The sequence below is a fragment of the Morus notabilis genome, unplaced genomic scaffold (genome assembly GCF_000414095.1).
Source record: "Morus notabilis unplaced genomic scaffold, ASM41409v2 Scaffold227, whole genome shotgun sequence".
NCBI classification, from domain to species: Eukaryota; Viridiplantae; Streptophyta; class Magnoliopsida; order Rosales; family Moraceae; genus Morus; species Morus notabilis.
In genome coordinates this window covers 386688-399473 of record NW_010360247.1, presented here as the reverse complement: position 1 = coordinate 399473, position 12786 = coordinate 386688, and the positions used below count along the sequence as shown (strand labels likewise).

Below are 12786 nucleotides of genomic sequence, written 5' to 3'. Positions count from 1 at the left end.
ACTATAAGAAAGTGCCTAAAGGTGAAAGTTTAAGCTACTCAGTTCAACTCATATGAAAATTTCAAACCGGGCCTAAAGGGAAGAGCTCGACTAGCCTAAGGTTAGCTCACTCAGGCCTGAAATTTTATAAAATGTTTAAAAAAAATGTTTAAAAAGAAGGTATTTGAGTCTGGTCAAATTGATCCAAATAGCTTTCGAGCTTAAATTCTCAACCCAGCCCAACCCGAATATTAAGACCAGACATGAACCAACAATGATGAACCTCAAATTAGTCCATTTGACCTGGCCAAAACTTGTGGTTCTTAGTGTCTTAGGTTGGCCATATCGAACGGCCTTACTTTTTTTTATATATATATAATTTACTAGTAACAACAAAGAAAGCTATATAGACTAAAAAGGACGTGAGATGCATTCATCGTGCTTCAAGAAAGCGTAAGTTCTACGCTGCATTTATTTCGAGCTGGTCTTGACCAATTTGAAGGGATTTAGTTTGCGGCTCTTCCTTTTTTCGAACAAGCAAAGCATAATTTATTGTGTTTATACGAACCTAGGGATGTGAAATAAATAAAGCAGAGTACATGAACGCGATTACCCCAAATGGGCTTTCATTAAAACTAGTACTATAAAATTTCATTTGGACACTAAACTTCATTTTAAGATGTACAGAATGCATAACCTACGAACTTCTTAGTTCCTGTTCGGTTACAGTTACCTAGTTACATCAATGATGTGAAAGAGAACTGAGAAGACAACTACAGGAACCAATCATCTCCAGCATAGCTCACACTTCAAGCCCCAACAAGTAGAACATGCCTAGACATGCGTTCTTTCCATCGACACAATTTACAGATGATGAAAAGTAGGAATTGCACAAACACCACAGGTGTTTACTGGATGGGAGGAGAGAGAGAGAGAGAGAGGGAGAGGGACGAAATGTTTATGACCAACTTTTCGGATAGATCAGAGGACTTCAAGAGTTGCATAAACCTGACATTTACCCAAACAGATGCGCAAACCACTTCCAACCTTCGAAATTTTAAGCGCTCTATGTGTGGGCTTCATCAATCATCCCAAGCACTGTCTGCTGCGCCCTCTCTTTTAATGCTTAATGAGGCAATCATGAACCTGTACTTGTCCTCGATGTTTAGCGAATTGGTTCCGTTCATTGAGAGCTTGGACACAGCAATCCGAGCATCTCTCTGAGTAGCTGCAGCTTCTCTCTCTTTCCTTCTTGCAATCTAAACATTTAACAGCAGCAAGCTTCAAGCTAAATAAAAAAATGGGAATGTTCCGGCTGGTATGGCATATTGGAAGTAGTTTTTTAATAGAAAAAGTTTGTACCTTCCCCATTGCAAATTCCACAGTATTGCCAGACTCAACATCCGCTATTGCTTTCTTTATATGCGCAACAAGAAACTAAACATAATGTCACCAATTAAAAGAAGGATGGTCAGATATTGAAAGAGCGAGCATGAGGAAGTGACATAAGAAGGAAGAGAAGTACCATATCGCGGTCAGTGTAAAAGGAAGTAGCTTGTCCCATTGATCCAGCTCTACCTGTCCTTCCAATCCGGTGTACATAATCTTCCATGGTCTATAATTGAGGCATCAAGAAACGAAGCTTCAGGTATGCTATTTAGGGGAAATTAAAATACCATGGGTAACAAGATGCTAAGATATATGTGAGATTTGCATTGTGCGACAATAATCATTTTATAAAAGGCATTCCACAAGGTCGAGTAAGTTCTCAAATTTCAAGTCATTTTATTCTTCCTGAGAAGGAAGCATATTTTTATTTGATATACCTTTGGAAGATCTAGATTGATAACATGAGCAACTCCTGTGACATCCAAACCACGAGATGCGACATCAGTTGCAACCTGCAACAAAGAGCTGAGTAACTTGCACCACTCCAGGTTTATATTTGATACTCCCTAGATCTATTCAAGAGCAAACAAGAAAAATGAATCGGGACGTGTGAGTTGGGGAAGAAAAGAGAAATTTGCAAAGTTCTCACTTGTATACACAGTCTTGATAGAAGGATTTCGTAAGATCTTACAAAAATACATTTTGATTTTGAAACTGAAATTGTGAAGAAATTAAAGCCTAGGAAAAGTACAAAATGTATAGCACTAGAAGCATCCACTTTCTAAGAGATGACAGTACCAAAATATTAGTGGAGCCACTTCTAAAATCACGAAGAGCAGCCTCTCTTTCACTCTGTGTACGTCCTCCATGAAGAGCGACTGCATGTAAGCCTTCTGCTACCAAAGCTTCAGCCACTTCATCACATCTTGTCTACATGACGACAAAAACCAAGTACAAGACTTAAGTAACATAGTATTGCTCCAAATAAGCAACAAAGGCGTCAATAGTATAAATTTGATAAGCCCTTACTCAGGCAAGTGTACGTTAGGAGGAATAAATGGGCTTAGGAAGGGGGTTCTGGTTTGAGAGGGCTGTCTTAGCTTATTGTGGAAGTTGTTAGTATTAGTTAGTAGCTTAATAAGAAAGATTGTTACAGGGAAATGTAAAAAAGGGGGGGGAGAGGAATAGAAAGGGGCATCAGGAAATAATCAGATTGTTGTACAATCTTGGAAACATTCCAAGGGGAGGAAGCAGACCCTCAAAGTTCTGCGGATTGGAGTATATGTGTTGATATTTAATAAAGCTCTAGTTGATTCTTTCGATCTTTTCTTGATTTTGTCCCAAACGGTTCAGCTCTTATCATTTGGTATCAGAGCATCTTTTTCTGGGTGATAATGGCGGCCAGAAAAACGGAAGAGAAATTTGAGGCAATGGAGAAGGAGATTCAACAAGTTAGGGTTTCGGTGGAAAAGGAAATTGGTGAGGTAAGGGCTGAAATGAGCCATAGTAGGGCTGAAATTAACCACAACATGGCCGAAATGAACCAGAATGTGTCATATCTGCGCCGACTGATGGAGGAGCAGATGTGACTGCTAATCGCGGCGGCAACGGCGAACCTGCCGGCGGAGGGATCTCAGTCGGGAGCCGCGAGGGTTTGGGAAGAAGAGGACGGGTTGGTCCAAGGTATAAACCGCGATGTTACGGGTCTGGTGGAGGACGAATGCGAACTGGGGGAGCTGGCCGAACCTAGGGTTTTCGGGGAAGGGGAGCGGGGAAAACGCCGGGGTGTGGACGGCAGGGAGAGCCTAGTCGGCAAAGAAATCACGCATGCTAGGGTTCGAATCGCGAACGGAAATCGTCCCGATCCCAACCGTGATGGCCGTAATGGCCAACCCAGGGACGGCGAGGCTGGCGACAGAGATAGAAGTCTTCGCGAAGGGCGGCACGGCGACTTCCGAGTTGCTGGGACTTCCGAGGACGCTCGAGACTTGCGCGATGGCCGAAATGGTGAAGGGGAGGAGCTCGCACGGTGAATGAAGGTCCTAGACCGAGGATGGATGGTCGTTACGAGGGAGTCCGATTTGGCGGGAACATTGGCAGAGAGAGTAGACGTCATTGGGAGGACAACGAGGCTGGGGATTCCATGGATTTCGTGGGTAACTATGGAGAGCCGTGGGGAGGTGAAGAGTTCTCACCGGTTTGGCGAAAGCAATTGGACTATCCGTTGTTCAGTGGGATTGATCCGGATGGCTGGTTGTTTAGAATGAACCAATTTTTCTCCATCAATAGGTTCTCGGAGAAAGAGAAACTGATTACTGCCGGTATTGCCCTGGAAAGAGATGCACTATCGTGGTTCCAATGGCAGAATCAGCGGCGACCTTTCATCACTTGGATTGACTTCAAGGTGGCTCTTCTACAACGTTCCCGTTCTTCGCAGGAAGGGAACTTGTGTGAGCGTTTTTTCGCGCTTAGGCAAACAGGTACGGTGGCTGAATATCGGCGGAGTTTCAAGGTATCGGCTGCCCCTTTACAAGAAGTGCTGGAGGAAATCTTTGAAGGCATTTTTGTTAATGGATTGAGGGCTGACATCCGGGATGAATTGCGCTTACTTAAGCCAGAAGGGCTCTCCGAAATCATGGAGACATTGCGCAGCGAATTGAAGAGAAAAATTTGTTGTTGCGAAGGGAGATGGGAGGATCTCGGGTTTGGCGACCTCAAGCGGCAAGATTAACAGCCAATCCATCAGTGGGAACCACGGCAAACCAGACCCAAGGCAGCTCTAGTGCCGAGAGGCCAAAGAAGGACTTTCCATTTCGGAAATTGCCCGATTCGGAGCTACAAGAGAAGAGGAATAGGGACCTCTGTTTTCGTTGGGACAAAAAGTTTTCTATCGGGCACCGCTGTAAAAAGAGGGAATTGCGGATTATGTTAGTGATGATGACGACTTTGAAAATGAGGAAATTGAGTTGGTGGAGGCAAAGGCGGAGTCAGAGGAGTTGCTATGAACTGAGGTGATTGAGTTGTCCTTGAATTCCGTAATAGGGTTGACTACACCAAAGGCCATGAAGATAAAGGGGGAGATTGGTCACCGTGAGGTAATTGTCTTAATCGATTCCAGTGCCACACACAATTTTATTCTCTTACATTGGTTTCGGAATTATCATTGCCCATAACTCCTACAACTGGTTTTGGTGTCCAAACGGGTATGGGGGCGTCGGTACAAGGGCAGGGATTATGTAAAGAAGTGGTGTTGTCCATGCAAGACTTGACCATAATTGAGAATTTCTTGCCGTTGGAGTTGGGGGGGATAGATGTGATTCTAGGAATGTAATGGCTTGAGACTTTAGGGAGTATGAATGTCAATTGGAAGACTCAGGTTATGAGATTTAAAGTACATGGGAAGAGTGTAATGTTGAAGGGGGATGCTAGTCTTACGAGATCATTGGTTACCCTCAAGGCCATGATGCGCACCATTTGTCATGAGGGTCAGGGCATTTACTTGGAGATGAGTCATTTGGGGGTGGAGCAAGGTTTCAGCAAGGTAGAGGAAGGCAATGAGCAACTCCGATTATTGTTGCAGAAACATGCTGCCGTTCTTAACATGCCAGCTGGTTTACCTCCTCACAGAGTGAAGGACCACCGCATAATTCTTCAAGATGGCACCGGTCCGATTAGTGTCCGACCTTACCGGTACCCTCATTTTCAAAAAAATGAAATAGAGAAGCTAGTAAGAGAAATGTTGGCGGCCGGAATTATACAACCGAGTACAAGTCCTTTCTCCAGCCCAGTTTTGCTTGTTAAGAAGAAAGATGGCAATTGGAGATTTTGTGTGGATTATAGGGCGCTAAACAAAGCCACGGTCCCGGATAAATTTCCAATTCCGGTGATAGAGGAGTTGTTAGATGAGTTGTGCGGAGCCACCATTTTCACCAAATTAGATTTGAAATCAGGATATCATCAAATTCGCATGTGTGATGAGGACGTCCCTAAGACTGCTTTTCGCACTCCCGATGGTCACTATGAGTTCCTCGTTATGCCTTTCGGATTGACAAATGCACCGGCTACATTTCAGACTTTGATGAATGAGGTATTAAAGTCGTTCTTACGTCGCTTTGTGTTGGTCTTCTTTGATGACATCTTGATTTACAGCCGTTCTTGGGAGGACCATTTGGAGCATTTGGACAAGGTCCTTTCAGTCTTGCAAGCCAACCAATTGTATGTCAATAAAAAAAAAATGTCTCTTCGCACAGGAGCAATTGGAATACTTGGGGCATATTGTCTCTAAGGATGGTCTTTCAGCGGATTCCAGCAATGTACAGGCTATGTTGGATTGGCCTACTCCGCAGTCCATCAAGGAGTTACGGTGATTCTTGGGCCTCACAGGTTATTACCGCCGCTTTGTGGAAGGGTATGGATGCATTTCATGGCCGTTGACGCAACAACTTAAGGACGCTTTTCAATGGAATGCTGAGGCCGAGGATGCTTTTCAGCACTTGAAAAGGGCTATGACTGAGATTCCGGTACTGGCCTTGCCAGATTTTTCTCAACCTTTTATGGTGGAATCTGATGCTTCGGGGTTTGGTATAGGAGTGGTTTTGATGCAACAGCAGCACCCCATCGCTTATTTTAGCCAAGTTCTTTCGGCACGCGCTCGCACCAAATCGGTCTATGAGCGGGAATTAATGGCCATTGTGTTAGCCATTCAGAAGTGGCGACCTTATTTGTTGGGAAGACGTTTTGTGGTGCGCACCGATCAGAAAAGTTTGAGGTTTCTATTGGAACAGTGCTTGGTGAGTGTGGAGCATCAGAGATGGCTATGTAAATTGCTTGGCTATAATTTTGAGATTCAATACAAGCTGGGTACGGAAAATAAGATGGCTAATGCCCTTTCGAAGCAACAAACAGGGCTTGCTTTAATGGTCATGACCACTCCAATGGCTCTTGATATTGAGGAGTTGCAGCGGCAGGTAAAGTTGGATCCCGGGCTCAACAAAATTGTGAATGAGTTATTGGGTGGCACTCCTTCTTTGACGGGGTTTTCTCTTCAACGGGGGCACTTACTATACATAGACCATTTGGTTGTTCCTCCACACTCCCCTCTTATTCCAATCTTGTTACGTGAGTTTCATAGTAGTAAGATTGGCGGCCATTCGGGGGTCTTCAAGACTTACAAGCGGTTGGCAATGGAGTTTTATTGGAAGGGTATGCGCAAGGATGTCGAGTTTTTTGTGGCTGCTTGTGCCGTCTGCCAGCAACATAAGTCGTCAACCTTGGCCCCTGCGGGTTTGTTGCAGTCTCTGCCCATACCCCATCGTGTGTGGGACGACATTTCCATGGATTTCATTGAGGGCTTACCTAAATCCGCCGGCTATAACTCAATCTTGGTTGTCATTGACCGTCTCAACAAGTATGGTCACTTCATTGGCCTCAAACACCCGTTTTCGGCCAACACAGTGGCTGCTTCTTTTGTCCGCGACATAGTGCGCTTTCATGGTTTTCTGCGGAGTATAATTTCCGATCGAGACAAGGTTTTTATGAGCCACTTTTGGAAGGAACTTTTCCGCTTACAGGGCACCACTTTGTGTCGGAGTATGGCATATCACCCACAGACAAACGGGCAAACGAAGGTCGTCAACCACTGTTTGGAGGCCTACTTGCATTGTTTTGTTTCCGGCCAACCTCGGCAGTGGTTTACACACCTTCCGTAGGCGGAATATTGGTACAATATGAGCTTTCATGTTTCAGCTGCCATGACGCCTTTCAAAGTCCTCTATGGCCGGGATCCTCCGCAGTTGGTGCCCTATGAGGCCGGTTCTACGGCTACATCGGAGTTAGAGCGGCAATTATGCGATCGAGATGTGCTTTTGGCTGAATTGAAAGACCATTTAGGTCGCGCTCAACAATCTATGCGGGACCAAGCCAACAAGAAGCGCCGCTCTTTGACGTTTGAGGTGGGAGACATGGTTTATTTGAAACTCCAGCCGTATCTACATCGAACGCTGGCACGTGAAGTAAATGAACAGCTTGCACCTCGCTATTACGGGCCATTTCAGATCCTTGCTTGCGTTGGCCCAGTGGCGTACGGCTGCAACTTCCTTCTCATGCTCGGATTCACCCGGCCTTTCATGTATCCCGATTGAAGAAGGCACTTGGTTCTGTGGATATTCCTCAATCTTTACCTCCCATCTTGTCGGAAGATTTGACGTTGCAAGTTGAACCAGACCAGGTCCTGGATACACGTTTCCCCCCTGCCAATGGTTCTTTGGAGGTTTTGATCAAATGGCGCCATCTTCCTGACTTCGAGTCTTCGTGGGAGCTGTTTGAGGTGATTCAGTGCCAATTTCCTGCCTTCCACCTTGAGGACAAGGTGACTTTTTTGAGGGGGTGTGTAATTGATAAGCCCTTACTCAGGCAAGTGTACGTTAGGAGGAATAAACGGGCTTAGGAAGGGGGTTCTGGTTTGAGAGGGTTGTCTATAGCTTATTGTGGAAGTTGTTAGTATTAGTTAGTAGCTTACTAAGAAAGATTGTTATAGGGAAATGTATAAAAGGGGGGGAGAGGAATAGAAAGGGGCACCGGGAAAAAATCGGATTGTTGTACAAATCTTGGAAACATTCCAAGTAAGGGGAGGAAGCAGACCCTCGAAGTTCTGCGGATTGGAGTATATGTGTTGATATTAATAAAGCTCTATAGTTGATTCTTTTCTTTATTCTTTCGATCTTTTCTTTGATTTTGTCCCAAACGGTTCAGCTCTTATCGGAATTCAAATACATCCACTTGAGAATGGAAACGAGTGTCACTAGATACAATGCATGCCCACAAGGCAACAAACAACTACATGAAAGAGATGATTTTGCATGTATGGAGCTTTAAACAAGATGATAGTGACACGCATGTAAATACTTTTTCAGCTTGTCTCTTAAGACCAAACTAAAAAGATTAATTTGGTCTTAAGAATGTAAGATACAGCTGATATCAAGTAATAAAAGAATGATGAGATATAGCTGCTCTATACCTTCCTCTCCACAAAGACAATAGTTAAGGGAAAAGGATGACCAGTTCTTTCAGCCCGTGATGCTTCCTCCACAAGAAGAGCTAGAAGGCGATCAATCTACAACAGATTGTGAAAGATGAACTTATTGCATTTCAAGAAACAATGGGTACAAGAAGAAAAATTGAAAACAATAAATAACATGTTACAATTAAACACATAAAACATAACAAAGCTGTTCTCTGCATCATATCTCCAGATACAAGGAACAACCTCTACAATCCAGAAGATCAAAATTGGAACTTTGCTTAACCTTTCAATTCAGAGATGTAAGACTTGTCAATATAAGACATTAAGACTAAGCATAAAATATAAGCAAATATCCTTTGACTGAAACAAAAAGGACGAAATGAATAAAAACCGGTCAATAAAGATTACAGAGAAAGCTCTTAATTTTTTCTAGTACCTCTTCCAAAGATACATACCTTCTCACTCTCACAAACCTTCTCCAGACTCTGACACACATTTGCCGTTGGGCTGCTAACTTTTCCTACCTTCACTTGCACAGGTTTAGATAAGTACTCCTGAAACAAAATTCTCAATGTCAACACAAGCTTTAAGAGAGAGAGATCTCCTCACAGTCATTCAAAAATAAAACTTTGCCATAAAAATTCAACAACAATTATTACGGGCCCGCATAAATAATTTTCCCATCTTCTTGCCAGCCAACTAGAATAAAGAAAAACAATAGTCATAACACCTAACCTGTGCCAATGCTTCAATCTCCACAGGCATCGTTGCACTGAAGAGCAAAGTTTGATGTTTTTCGGGAAGGTTCTGCATCACCTGATACAGTATCACAAAATTTAGAATTTCATCCAGACGAGATCTAATATTGAAATACACTTGTATATTTACAAAAAGATCAGACATACATAACAAAAAATCTAGAGAGAGAGCATGAACTAACCAAGCTTAAAAAAATAATAATAACTCAGGAAAAAAGAGACGTAACTATTTAAGGTGGAAGAAGGCTTCATGTACCTCTCTTATCTGGGGTTCAAATCCCATGTCAAGCATTCTGTCAGCTTCATCCAGAACAACGAAGGAAACTCTCGACAGTGAAGTATTCCCTTGCTGCAAATGATCAATAAATCTTCCTGGAGTAGCAACAACTATATCAACTCCTGCTCGTAGCTCAGACCTCTGTTATGGCATCCGGCAGCAAAGCCAGCTAAACAAGTATTAGAGTAGAAATCTTTATTTATAAAAAGAATCCAAAAACCCATCCACAAGCACACAGAGAAAGGAGCATTTTGGTCTTAGGGTAGAAGAAAACAAGGAACTAAAACTAAGGATTCAGATCTTACCAAAAATCAACGGAAAAATTCTAGGGAAATAACCACAACTACGAGAATCGAGAAGTGCATCTTATTGTCCTAAACCAAACATAGATAAACATAAACGACAATAATAAATCAACATAAACACCAACAGTCTTCCCTTTTTGTCTATACTTGTAGAACTTACAACCGTTAACTATAAAATTATGATGCCACATCAGTCACCTGCTCAGCTATGTTCGTTCCACCGACAACAATTGCAGTTTTAAATGACTCAAGAGATTTGCTAAAAGCCTTAACCTGCAAAACCAAAAAAATAAATAAATAAATAAAACAGAAACTCGTCACAATCACATGTAGAACAAAGGAACAATGAAAAAAACGGGTCTGTACTATCATAAGAATATTCTTGATCAGCAATTTAACAATTCAAACGGCAAAAGAAAAGTGCTCTTCAGACTGGAAACAGAGAGAAGATGTAAAAAGTACTTGAGCATAGAAACAACCGTAGTGAAACAAGTGATAAAGTTCTACTCAAATAAGGTGTGGCACTGGCACGGAATGCTAATCATTCCAGGTTTCTTTCCAGATTACATGATTCTAAAAATGTCCAGCTATGCGACTTTCAGAGACTGCTTGAGAAGACTAAGTTTCAGCTAGAGTTCCTTGAATCCAGTAAAATCCTTTTTATGGTGACATGAGTTACTAAAATGACTATTGAAAAAAAGAGAGAGAGAGAGAGAGAAAACACACACACAATCACACCGAAACATAATAAGATTTACTGCATCTGAAAACCAGCTGCTCGTACCTCTTTCTCTATTTGTTGAGCCAGCTCTCTAGTTGGAGCTAATACCAATGCCAGGGGCCCATCACCACGGTGAATAGGAGATTGAGCCAAGCAATGCTGTATAATTGAAATATAGTTAAGAGAGCTAGTATAAAATACCAGTTGGGAGGCTCCATAAAAAATATAATATATATATATATATATATTATAAAATAAAATAAAAAACAACAACAACAACACTTTTACTAAAAACAATTGCAAGATACGTACAATTTACCAAATTCCATAACCACATACCTGTATCATTGGAATGGCGAATGCTGCAGTTTTACCACTACCGGTTTCAGCACAACCCAATAAATCCCGACCACTGAGGGCAGCGGGCATAGCTTGAGCCTGAATAGATGTTGGCCTAGTATATTCATGAAGCGCTATATCCTTCATGATGTTTGGGTGCAAACACTGAAAGCACCAAAAGCCAACAATTCCACTAAATTCAACAATCAAAGCATAAATATCTCATTTTCCCCCAAAATATATATATATATATATATCAGAAAGAAAGAAATATATATATATATATATAAAAAATATCATGTTTAAGACATAAAAATCAACCATATCTGTGAACGACTCGATCGGTGCAGAAGCAGGCTCGGAATCTGGAGGGGAAGTAACATCAACATTGAGCCGCAAGCGTACCTCTTCTATCTGGACGAAAATGCAAACAAATCAGGATGATCAAACAAGCAAACAAGTTTTCAAGTTTTCTATAATTCAATCTACGAGGAAACTCGCTACAAGACAAAAAATACCAGAATTTTCCAGATGTCATGAGGAAACAAATGCAGTGATATATTTCTACTCAGGCCAAATCAATAGTTGTAATTCTTCCAAGAAGAACTTACAATAATTATCGAAAACTATATATAAATGCGAAACAGTAAGGATCTCGAGTTTGTGAGAAAAAGTTGCTTCTTACTACTTTATACATGAGAAAACAACTATATCCGAGCTGAAAGAGAAATGCATAATAGACAGAAATTTACGGAAGGAACAAAATAAAAAAAACGCATCACAATCACAAAAAAAAAAAACAATGCGAAAGTAGCTCAAGAAAAAACCCTAACAAAATGCAATTCAAACCAAGACCTCAAAATGCAACTCTTAGTCCGGAAAAAATGACACGAATTCGTGCAAAATTCCAGTAAAAGAAAAACCGAAATCGCAATGAGGAGCTACAAAAGACGAAAAACGACGTCGTCGAGTCGAACCTGTTCGGGATTCATAGCGAGAACGCGCTCGGAAGGCTTCCAGAGAGGGAAAACGGGGTCGGCGACGGCGAGGCCCTTGGAGAGCGGCGGAACGGTGGCGGAGGTCCGGCGAAAGCCATTGGATGTGTAGGAAAGCTTGGTAAAGTCAGTGGCGGAGACTCTGGAGGCGGCGGTGGTGGTGTTGGCGGTTGTGGTGGTGGTGGTTGAGTCTGAGTTCCTCAGGTGCGGGGGCACATATGACGACATCGTTTTGGAAGTGCTTGCGTTGGACGGAGTTTTTATCGGAGAGCGAAGTTGAAGATCGAGGAGAGTGGAGAGTGTCTAATGTTGGGTTGATTCAGGAGTGGATAGAGGAAAAGTAACGGAAATAAGAGGTTCGTACGTTTCATAATTTGAGCTGGGAGTCTCAGATGATAACTTGACGAGGTTTCGGAACAAATTACGAACATGGGCTAGTTTGGGCTCTAAAAACACTCTACCGATTTTGATATTTTGGGCCCATTGTTCATTTGGGCTTTTACAGATATAGCAAAATCATTAAAAAAACAAGGGATATTTACTATTTTATTGTCTGTGTTTTAAGTTTATTCAAAAATTCTCATCAAATTTATACTTTTAAATTAAATTTAATAAACAAATTTATACTCTACAGTCAACCATCAATTTTAACCTTGAGAATACCTTAAATACCCTTAAATGAAAAGTGATAAATGAAAAAAAGAAAGAAAAAAAAAACTACAAAAAGTTAAACTTATAGTTTTGACTAAAAAAATATGAAAAATATCCATGAAATAGATTTTTATTTTTATTTTTTATAATATTGAAAAGTTTTAATTTTTTTTCTCTTTTTCTTAAGAATAATTTAGTCATTTTGAAAGTCAAAATTAATTGTTGATGGAGATAATGTATAGATTTATATATTAAATCTAAATTAAAAGTATACATTTGATGAGATAGGGTATAAAAGTATTAATATCCCTTAAAACAATAACTATATTATATATATATATAATGTGACAT

General features: G+C 41.4%; 1 protein-coding gene across 1 annotated transcript; it reads right to left on the bottom strand.

Annotated features, from left to right (window-relative positions):
* Positions 1-579: 579 nt before the first annotated feature.
* LOC21401758 (DEAD-box ATP-dependent RNA helicase 20) lies at positions 580-12139 on the bottom strand. The gene is made up of 14 exons (XM_024164265.1): positions 11767-12139; positions 11111-11203; positions 10790-10954; positions 10514-10609; positions 9928-10002; positions 9404-9565; positions 9125-9205; positions 8845-8943; positions 8384-8479; positions 2167-2298; positions 1806-1880; positions 1505-1594; positions 1342-1416; positions 580-1238 (listed from the first exon to the last, which is right to left on the bottom strand). Exons 1-14 carry the CDS (start codon positions 12010-12012, stop codon positions 1062-1064), a joined length of 1662 nt encoding a protein of 553 aa, XP_024020033.1. The 5' UTR covers positions 12013-12139; the 3' UTR covers positions 580-1061.
* Positions 12140-12786: the final 647 nt, after the last annotated feature.